General features: G+C 38.7%; 1 protein-coding gene across 1 annotated transcript; it reads left to right on the top strand.

The window, feature by feature from the left end:
• Nucleotides 1-1,968: 1,968 nt before the first annotated feature.
• On the top strand, nt 1,969-9,923 carry PRPF19 (pre-mRNA processing factor 19). The gene is made up of 16 exons (XM_087920808.1): nt 1,969-2,286; nt 3,831-3,980; nt 4,803-4,879; nt 5,217-5,358; nt 5,462-5,535; nt 5,616-5,678; nt 5,884-5,925; nt 6,075-6,149; nt 6,581-6,656; nt 6,907-7,016; nt 7,167-7,322; nt 7,447-7,516; nt 7,663-7,748; nt 8,430-8,600; nt 9,204-9,309; nt 9,480-9,923. Exons 1-16 carry the CDS (start codon nt 2,268-2,270, stop codon nt 9,575-9,577), a joined length of 1,515 nt encoding a protein of 504 aa, XP_087776934.1. The 5' UTR covers nt 1,969-2,267; the 3' UTR covers nt 9,578-9,923.
• Nucleotides 9,924-10,472: the final 549 nt, after the last annotated feature.

Raw genomic sequence — 10,472 nt, 5'->3', positions numbered from 1 at the left:
AACCTTCATTTCATTTTCATTTGGTTTCATTTGATTTTTCCTAAATATATAAATGTGTACATTTTATTCTGTATAAACATTGTTTTAAGCATCACTTGGTTATATTGGGTTAAAACAAGGGCCATAAAGGAGTTAATCATTTTTTTAATCTAACATTTAAGATGAATCCATTCTCTGTGATTAATTTATGGATCTTTGTGTTAGGCCAGAAGATTGAAATAACTCAGCAAACTGGTCAAATTAATCTTGGGAAGTGTGTTATATTACCACAATCCCAGCACTCTTGTTTTCTTCAAGCAAAAATTCAAAAATGTCCTGGGAACTTGCATATAGGAACTGTCACAGAACATTAAAACATCTAGTACATTTTAGATATCAATATCAGAGATAGCCATATTTGTCTGTAAGTTTGTCATTACATTTATTCAGAAAAACTAGCTAGAAATTTTTTTACAACTTCTTCATTGAAAACATGGAACTGCAAGGGTTTCACTTTTACCTATATCATATTTTCAGTTCTGAACTGGAAGACTCCCTAAAAAAGTTTTCACAACTCTCAGAAGTTGTTAGTTAGCTTGCCTCTTATATTCCTGGTGCAAGTAAGCAGAAGAGGTTAAGCATGTCTCAGTGTAATAGTATCAGGGGGCACAGTCCTATTCTCACTTTAGTTCCCCTTTCAAATTTTGTGGGATTGTCTTCCAAGTAAGGAAAGGAAGGATTGCAATATTAAATCTCTGCCTAAACTGTATCCCTACTGGTTTTCCTTTAGATATAGCTGGTCACTTAATGGCTGTTCAAAGTTACTACAGACCTCTGCTCCCTCTCCAAGCTACTTATAAACCCATTTCAAAGTTATGGCTGCTGCAGTGCCCCCGTGGTCATTCACCCTGATGACCGACTGCAGGGACAAAAGTAATGTCATTTTCACTATGCTCGCAAATCTTTCTGCGTGCACCAAAATGGCAAATGTGAGGATGCCACAAACCCAGGGACAAACATCTTAGTTTTCCTGCCTGTGCAAACTACATTAAGGCAGCAAAATGGAGTGGTTTCCCTTTGTCCATGTAGTAGTTATCACTTCATGTACAAAAGCTAAATGTTGAATTTAATGGAAGTGTATGGTAAGCTTCTGTGTTCCAAGCTATGTTTAGGGAATCCAGCCCAACAGAAGAAGCAGTAACTGCATTATAAAGTAGACAGTCTTACTAGATCTCTTTTAATCCTTGTCTTATCCCAATTGGTGAAAGATTCACAACACAACAATAGCAACAGCCCTTAAGACTTATATACAGCTTCACAGTGCTTTTACAGCCCTCTCTAAGTGGTTTACAGAGTCAGCAGATTGCCCCCAACAATCGGGGTCCTCATTTTACCCACCTTGGAAGGATGGAAGGCTGAGTCAACCTGGAGCCTGGTGACATTTGAACTGCTAGATTGCAGGCAGTTGGCAGGCAGCAGAAGTAGCCTGCAGTATTGCACTCTAACCAAAGAGGCAGGTGATGAAAATACAACTCCCTACACCTACAAAGTCCAATTTGGACTTGACATTTGGAAAATGGCTTATATTACAACTTGAAAGTTGTAGGAATTTGTAACTTGCTTTCCATCCATTAGATACTAATTATAATGCAGTACTTTAAAACTAAATAAGCTGTTCAAAATCATGTCGAATATGGAAGAAATTTTCCCACGAAAACTACAGGGACTTCTCCAGCAGTTTCTGGGGATCAAGTCATCTAAATTCAATACGAAAAGTAATTTGGATGCTGCTGTTTTCCAAGGCTGACTAGATACATTACATAGGTGGACTTCGGTTTTTGTATTCCATTCTTTCCTATTCCCGGAAGTTGGCAACTCGCTGAATAAATCTACTTTTTAATTACTACAGTATATTTCGAGACTCGCCTTATGCCCAGCAAGTGCATGACGGGAATGGTAGTTTTTTTTTTCCCAGGGTCCTCCGGATCCGGAAATAGATAGTGTTCTCCGGACGGTTAGGTGACGCTGCGGGGGTTGTGCCGCTAGCGGGGCGTGAGCAAGTGGAGAGATTCCGTTTCCGGCCTCTTGCTGGAGGTTTGCGCGCGTTTCGTGGCCTGTGGCGTGGTGGCGTTTTTTTTTTTTTTTAAAAAAAGAAGAAGGCTGAAGCGGACTACAGATAGCCGAACCTTCCTTCTCCTCCTCGGCCTTCGTGGCCCCGAAGCCGCCTCAAGGATTAAACCGAGGGATTACACCATTACAGTAGCCCTAGGGGGCTTATCCTGCGCGCCATGTCCCTCATATGCTCCAGTGAGTGACCCGCTTTCTCCTCGGCTCTCGTTCTTCCCGCACAGCTGCGGCCTCACATGGAGGGGGAAGGCTCGAGAAGAGGGGCTCCCCTTTTAACAGCCGCAGCTGTTTGGCGGTTAACTGTGCCAGTTTCCAATATTGAGAGGTCTGAGGGGTTGTAATGTTTCCAGCCAACTGCAGGCAGCTCGGTAGGGGCTAGAGGTGGTCAGAGGAGGAAAAAAGCCCTTCTCTCTCTTTTCCTTCTCCAGAAGGCAGGACACCAAAGAATGGATTCAACAGTCCGTTAAAACGTTAGAGGGGGGACCCTTCTTCACAATTTGGTACCTGGTCACTGAACAGTTATTAGAGGAAGATAGTTTATACGGCTCGATTGTACATCTTGGGGAGCTTTTTTTAGTTGATCAGATTTTTTTTATAAATAACGGGATGTGCTAGAAGCAGAAACTGAGTTTGGTTATAATGAACTGTGCAACTGCCTAATCCATATAGAAGTGGAAGAAGCTGTCAAGGCCAGCCATCTGCTCAGTGCAGGAATTTTATATTCATCACATTTTTTGAACCATTCATCTCCCACACAGAAAATTTCAATCCCGCCGAGCTCTAGTTAGTATACATCCAGTAAAGAGGAGCCAGTGCCTCTCTTAAGTAATTAGTTCAGGTGTTCATCTGCTCAGCTAGGATCTGCCTTTCTGCCGCTTCTTTGTCCTGCATTTTGGAATGATAGGCATCAGTTCTTGACTTGTATTAAACCATTTCAAATACTTGAAAAATATCTTATTCCACTCATTCATCCCCCCCACCAAATGTAAATATATCCAGTTCCTTTAGTGTCTCCTAAGCATTTCTGCTTCTCTGATATCCTTCTTGTCCTTCTCTCTATCCATGTCATTTACTTTGAATTTTTTGTTTTTTTGGGTCTACAAACACAATATTTTAGAGCTACCTGAATCAATGTAATGACCTAATTTGAAATTACCATCAAAACAGACTTGCATTCAGTTTTTGACAACTACATGATTTTTCCTTGCTCATACCTGTATTTAGCTTATGATTAACAGATCTTTTTCACAAATACTGCTGTCAACTAGATATCCCACATTCTATAACTGTTTTTCCCCAATGAAGACATTTACATTTGTCGCTATCACATTTCATCTATTTTATTTTTATTTTTTTTCTCTATCTTGTTAATAGAACATTTCTAAATTTTCCTTCCAGTTATGTTCTTAGTTTGTTGGATTACACTTATAATTGTATAAAATGCAAATTACAATATGGGCCTTGAGAAATGCCTGTGAATCTGATTTGCATAAATAACATTGCTGACTACTGATTTTTTAAAGATATTATTAAATCAACATTTTGTTCATCTTCTTTTGGGACTTCATATTCTAATTGAATATTACTTGTTTGTAACCATTTTGTGAAGGTCCATATTGTGGGGGGTCCTGCTGTTATTCCTATTTATCTTTAAAGACAGTTTAACTTGGTTTACAGAAGATGTTTGTTTTAATGATCTTTTTTCTACACCTTTTTTCTTGCAGTTTCTAATGAGGTACCAGAACATCCTTGTCTGTCTCCAGTCTCAAACCATGTTTATGAACGAAGACTAATTGAAAAATATATTGCAGAGAATGGGACGGATCCAGTGAATAACCAGCCACTGTCTGAGGAACAGCTGCTAGATATCAAAGGTAAGGATGATCAGGAGAATTAGTTTGTTGAATACGGAATACCTAACCTGACTGGAAATCAATCTTGTAGGGAAGTCTTGAAAATATTTGTTAATTTATAGTGAGATATAAAATTATTCCAAAATATCAAGGCCAAGTATAAGGAAAGGATTGTTGAACATATCCATTTAGAACAATTTCAAAAAAGTGCTACATATATAAATCATATTTATTAAATTATATGCTGCCCATCCCCTAACTAAAGTCTTGACTATATCCAGCATTTCAATCAGAAATCCCACCTATCTTTCTGTTTGCATTTTCTCAGTTTTTACTTTGTCCATTGTTTCCATGTTGCTTTTTCTGTCTGATTTGTTTGAACGTTTGTCTCCAACTTCAATTATATCAATGTGTGTGGTCAGATTTTTTATAAAACATGTCCCTTCTACAACTTTTTCCAGCTTCTTGGGTTTCAAAATCGCAAGGCATGCATGCAGCCTCTTTGTTTTTCTAGTGCTATCCATAGTCTTCAATTCTACCTTCAGCTGGATCACACTGAAAACCCACCCGCAAAAATAGGCAAAATTAAACAATACAGTAAAATTAAAACTGACAAAACTGTCCTAGCCATGGTTTAAAGCAGGGCTGTCAAACTTGCGGCCTGTTGGCCAGATGAGTCACGCAGTGGCCATGCCCACACCCGGTTTAACGAAGGAAAAAAGTTGTAATACATCACGTGACACCACTGTGATGACATGAGTTTGACACTCCTGGTTTAAAAACTTGTGAGGGTAACTATTGGGGGTTGGCTAGAATTAATGCTTGTATATGTTTCATTCACAGTTGCCCACCCAATTCGGCCTAAGCCTCCTTCTGCTACCAGTATTCCAGCTATCCTGAAGGCACTACAAGATGAATGGGTATATAAATATACATATACATATATATATATACATATTAATACAGTAATCCAGAATTCTTATTTTATTGTGAGTAAGTTCTGCCACTCATGTAACATCAACAATCAGATTTTGTGCTCTTAGAACAAGGGAGTCGGAAAAATCAGTACGCTGATTTCAGATGCCATGAAAGCTATCCATTTTCATTTTATTTTTCCTATTGACGAGAGTGGGAAAAGCAAGGCAGAAATTAATGGACTGCATATGATGTCATGCTATGTGTTCAGAGATATTCACTAAGCCAGCATGTCCAGGTATCTTCACATACAATATTAATGTACTGAATTACTTCCTTCAGGATGCTGTCATGCTACACAGTTTCACTTTGCGCCAGCAGCTCCAGACTACACGCCAGGAACTTTCTCATGCACTATACCAACATGATGCTGCGTGCCGTGTCATTGCTCGTCTCACCAAAGAGGTGACTGCTGCAAGAGAAGGTACAGCACAGAATTTATATATATATATATTTTAATGGTGTGCAAGAAGAGACCCCATTATGCCAAGTGTGTTAAACATGCCAAATCATCTCCTTCTTCACAGCTTTGGCAACTCTGAAACCCCAGGCTGGCCTCATTATTCCCCAAGCTATACCCTCTTCACAACCAAATCCTATGGTATGTTTCACATAATTACATTATTTTCTTCACGCTGTATCTTTCTCTCAACTAAAACGATTTGTTTGTTCCTTTTCCAGGGTGCTGGTGAACCAATGGATCTAGGAGAGTTGGCAGGAATGACCCCAGAAATTATCCAGAAAGTAAGAAATGTTTTGGGTTCAGAACTACAGATAAACAGTTATAATAGATTGGCCTGAGCTGTTAAATATAGAAATCACTGTGACATTTCTGTAGTAGGGATGTGCAAAAACATGTGCTTTGAACCACTTTGAGTATGTAATATAATTTCAGGCACTATCATGGCATAGTTTTTTCTAGTTTTTCTAATGTTTTTCTGCCTTGCAGCTTCAAGACAAAGCCACAGTGCTGACCACAGAGCGCAAAAAGGCAAGTGCCCCTTTTTATTAAATGGGTGTGGAATTGGGTGATTCTGGGATGTGCATAACAATTCTCTTAGCAGCAGAACCAAGAGATCTGATTGCTTGTCTTAGGTAGTTTGTGTTCTTAGTGGATGAATTTTGTTTTCTTTTTTGCAGAGGGGGAAGACTGTGCCAGAGGAACTGGTGAAACCAGAAGAACTTAATAGATACCGGCAGGTGGCTTCACATGTGGTAAATATATGGTCAATTGAGAAAGTTATCTTAAGAGTTCTGAAGATTCTTAAACTTCTTTAACAATGCTGCTGAATTTCCTCATTGCTGCCTGATGGGAGCACATTTAGTTAATGATAGTTTTTTACATTTTAAATATTGCTGTACTCTGGAATGTCTGAGAGATTATATACTCTTGGGTCTTTCGAAAATACAGAATTTCTTGTATGTGCATGCTTCCTTTGTATCTCCAGTTTACCAGTACATTTTTATCCACCAAATATCCAACAACAAACAAAATATGGACTACGCACACACCAACATACCCCCACACCTCACATATATACAGAGACACCCACCTTTTGTAAAAGTTTCCTCATGTCGCTTGGTGGTCATTGAATAAAATGAGAAGGCTTGTAATGCTAATTGCAATACTTTGTGTTTTTAAACAGGGATTGCACAGTGCCAGTATTCCTGGCATCCTTGCTCTTGATCTGTGTCCTTCTGACAGCAACAAGATCCTCACAGGTATGTTTAGATATCTGTTTTCTTTTTTCCCCAAAATTCTATTTTTTGGTCTAAGTGTATTTTGGAAAGGACAGTAGCTTACATTCCACATTTCACATTGCTGAAATTAGTTTCCATGAAGCTGCAGTCATAATGTTATTGTAATATTACGCCATTAATACATACTTTAAGTGAACCACTGAAGAATGCTTTCTGTTAGTAAATTCTGTTGTTGAGCTGCTCTGGTTTCTGATCTTTGTCTTGTTTGCAGGTGGGGCTGATAAAAATGTTGTTGTCTTTGACAAGAGTTCAGAACAGATCCTGGCCACCCTGAAAGGTCACACAAAGAAGGTCACCAGCGTAGTGTTCCATCCATCTCAGGTAAAAGTTCTTGATTTTCTGCAGTCTTTCTGTGAGAGAATCTCTTATGAGGTTTTCTCATACATTTGTTGAAGGAATCAGGCTTACCAGGTTTACATGTAGTCTTACAGAATTGGTATTTAAGGAGTCGGACTTCTTTTTGCCCTCCAGGAACTGGTGTTCTCAGCATCTCCAGATGCTACTATCCGGATTTGGTCAGTGTCTGGCACTTCCTGTGTGCAGGTTGTACGAGCCCATGAAAGTGCTGTCACAGGGCTGAGTCTTCATGCAACTGGCGATTATCTTTTGAGCTCTTCTGATGACCAGGTGAGAGTGAATCCAGAGGATCTTTTAGGCTAGATTTAAAAGAAAAACAAGAATTCAATATAATAAAGTTATGATCTTCTGAAGCCAACTATTTATATGCAACCTCAATATTTACTTTTTATAGTATTGGGCTTTCTCTGACATCCAGACTGGCCGTGTTCTCACCAAGGTCACAGACGAAACTTCTGGCTGTGGTATGGATTTTGCATTTAGAATCTAAATTGAGTATGCTGTGAGACAGGTTTGAATGAGTGTGGTCTCAATGTATTGGACGTGGGGGAGGGGAGAAGCTGGTTGGAGCTTCCTCACTTAGGCGGTGATCCAAAATTCTTTCCTGCAGCTCTCACCTGTGCTCAGTTCCATCCTGATGGGCTTATTTTTGGGACAGGAACAATGGACTCCCAGATTAAAATCTGGGACTTAAAGGTGAGAATTAGCTTCTAATGTGACAGTATTGGAATGTTTTACTTTGCAAGGCTGATTATTAAGGATTTGCTGACATTGACCGTGCATATTCTAAAGTATTCTTATCTTTTTAGAGGTTTTGCACGAGAAATGGAATATTTAGTACATCAGTATCTTAACTAGAGCTAGATCGTTACTGATTTAGTTAGTTGGTTAATGCTTTTGTGAATAAGTAGATATGGTTGTTGTTATATACCAGTATTGGGAAGGTTATTATGCTAATCTTGAAGAGCATGGAACTCTCCTTGGCCTCTTCTTTGTTGGAGGAGAAGACTTAAAGTGTCAAATAATTGAAAGATATGTGCAACAATTATGTTTATATATTTATTGGTTTTTTAAGGTATCTAAATGGGTATGTAAAGTATTCTAGGAAAACATTAGTAACTATAATGAAATCTAAAGGCTCATTTCATTCTCCTTCAAACAGTTTTTAGTCTCGTGAAATCTGTTCTGTCTGAAATATCTATCCTCCTAGGTTTTGCTGTCAATGTTAACTTGAGCTCAAAACATTATACAAGAATATTATGGAATGGAGAATGAACACGTCTCTGTTCATGGTGAAGGCAGAGAAGAGACATGAGTTGCATTTCTTTGGAGGATACAACATCACTCTAATATCCACTAATTACTTGCTTTCCTCAGGAACGGACTAATGTCGCAAACTTCCCTGGACACTCTGGTCCCATTACTAGCATTGCCTTCTCTGAGAATGGCTACTACTTGGCCACTGCTGCTGATGATTCCTCAGTCAAACTCTGGGATCTCCGCAAGCTGAAGAATTTCAAGACGCTGCAGTTGGATAATAACTTTGAGGTTTGCCTGCTTGTATTTTGTTTGTCAGTTCAGTATTTTAGAATCCTCTTTATTTTAATATACCACTTCCGACAGATTCCAGCTAGCTCCTTTTAAAGCTGTGGAATCCCTTCCTTGGAATGGGACAAACCTGTTGCCTCTATGTGAAAGCTTGGTTTCTTCTGAAATGTGTTCATCCTGAAACTACAACTTCTAGGTGGCTTACATTGTAATACAATACAAAAACAATCAAAACAGTAACAAAAAATCATTAGTTCCCAAATTATCACTGGCTAGTTTAGTCATGACATAGACTAACATTTATTCCAGGAAGGATCTGCAGAAGAGCAGTATTTCCTGAACATCAATAGGGAAGGCGCACCATTCCTGACATTGGGAAGGCAAACTATTTCAGAATGTAGGATTTATAACAGAGACAGTTATTTCAAGGATCCCTTATCCTCTAAAGTGGCAATTTATGGCACGTTCTCTTTACTTGTTTGAATTGGCTGGGTAGATTTAATCAACGTAAATTGTCTCGGAAATGTCCTGGAATCTAGATCATATGAATATAATCATGCTTTGCTTCTAGAAACCTATTTTCTGTGCCTTTCCCTTTTTTAGGTGAAGTCCCTCATCTTTGATCAGAGTGGTACTTATCTGGCCCTGGGTGGTACTGATGTCCAAGTATTCATCTGTAAACAATGGACAGAAGTTCTTCATTTCACAGGTATGTGATTGTTGGCCTTTGTATCACTCTCCACAGGTGCCGTACAATATTGTCATTTGAATTGATGGCTAGCATCAGTACTTTGGTTCTTTCTGCTGCCTTCTGTTTCTTCGAATGATAATCATAGAATGAAAAATACCTTGTCTGACTGCCCTTTCTTTTTTCTGCAGAGCACAGTGGGCTGACAACAGGAGTAGCCTTCGGGCACCATGCTAAGTTCCTCGCTTCCACAGGCATGGACAGAAGCCTGAAATTCTACAGCCTGTAACTTGTTTCTAGGATGCAAAGCCGCTGGATCTATTCCTTGCTGTAATGAAAAACTATGGGGTAAACATGGGGTGTTGGACTGATGGAACATCGGGTACATTATAGCTGTTGATGTCAGTTTTCTGTAGCATGGAAAATTGCTCTCAGTTTTAAATATATTTGTTTTCCTCTCTGTGTTTGTTTCTCATATAAATTTGTAACTGTAAGAATACTTAGTCAGAACCGATCCACTGCTGACTCTCTAGTAGGGATAGTGGCAGAGATGAGGATGAAGAAAGGGAGGGGGAGATGTGCAGATTTTTGTATGCTGCTCTCTAGTTTCATTAAAAAAAACTGTTCAACTATAACAGTATGTTTTTGGGTGGTATCTTACATTTCAGGCATTTGAATTTTGAACTATATTTTTCAGCCTACGATTTGGCTGTATGTCTTACGAATGTTTATGCATCAGAAGGTATCACAGGTCAGCAATTTTGATGATGAGCTCCTTAAAGATAGTATTCAATTTATAGGCACATTCTGAAAGCAGTACATTCATTAAAATGGAATGTTTAGAATACAACCTCAAATAGGGAGCATGCATACTTCTTTGAGATGTGAAATCTGGTACTTGTTTGATTAGAATGGACAGTACTTTGCTATGTGGGCCACGAAGTAGTTAATCTATCATTTTAAGTGAATTCATTTAGTCTGGTTAGTTATGTATCATTGTGTTAGAAGCTTGACATTACTGAGCAAACTAGTTAAATTAATCCTGGCAAGTGTGTTATGTATAGCATATAGCAAGTAACACATATTTTCAGGATTTTCTGCTTACTTAAAGAAATTGTCACAGGACATTAAAACACCTAGTGCATTTCAGATACCAATAATAGAGACAGCCATATTTGTCTATA

This window comes from Pseudonaja textilis, chromosome 1 (assembly GCF_049901715.1).
Source record: "Pseudonaja textilis isolate UNSWEBS1 chromosome 1, rPseTex1.2, whole genome shotgun sequence".
NCBI classification, from domain to species: Eukaryota; Metazoa; Chordata; class Lepidosauria; order Squamata; family Elapidae; genus Pseudonaja; species Pseudonaja textilis.
The sequence above is the reverse complement of the archived record's forward strand: the minus strand, read 5'-3'. Positions and strand labels throughout refer to the sequence as shown.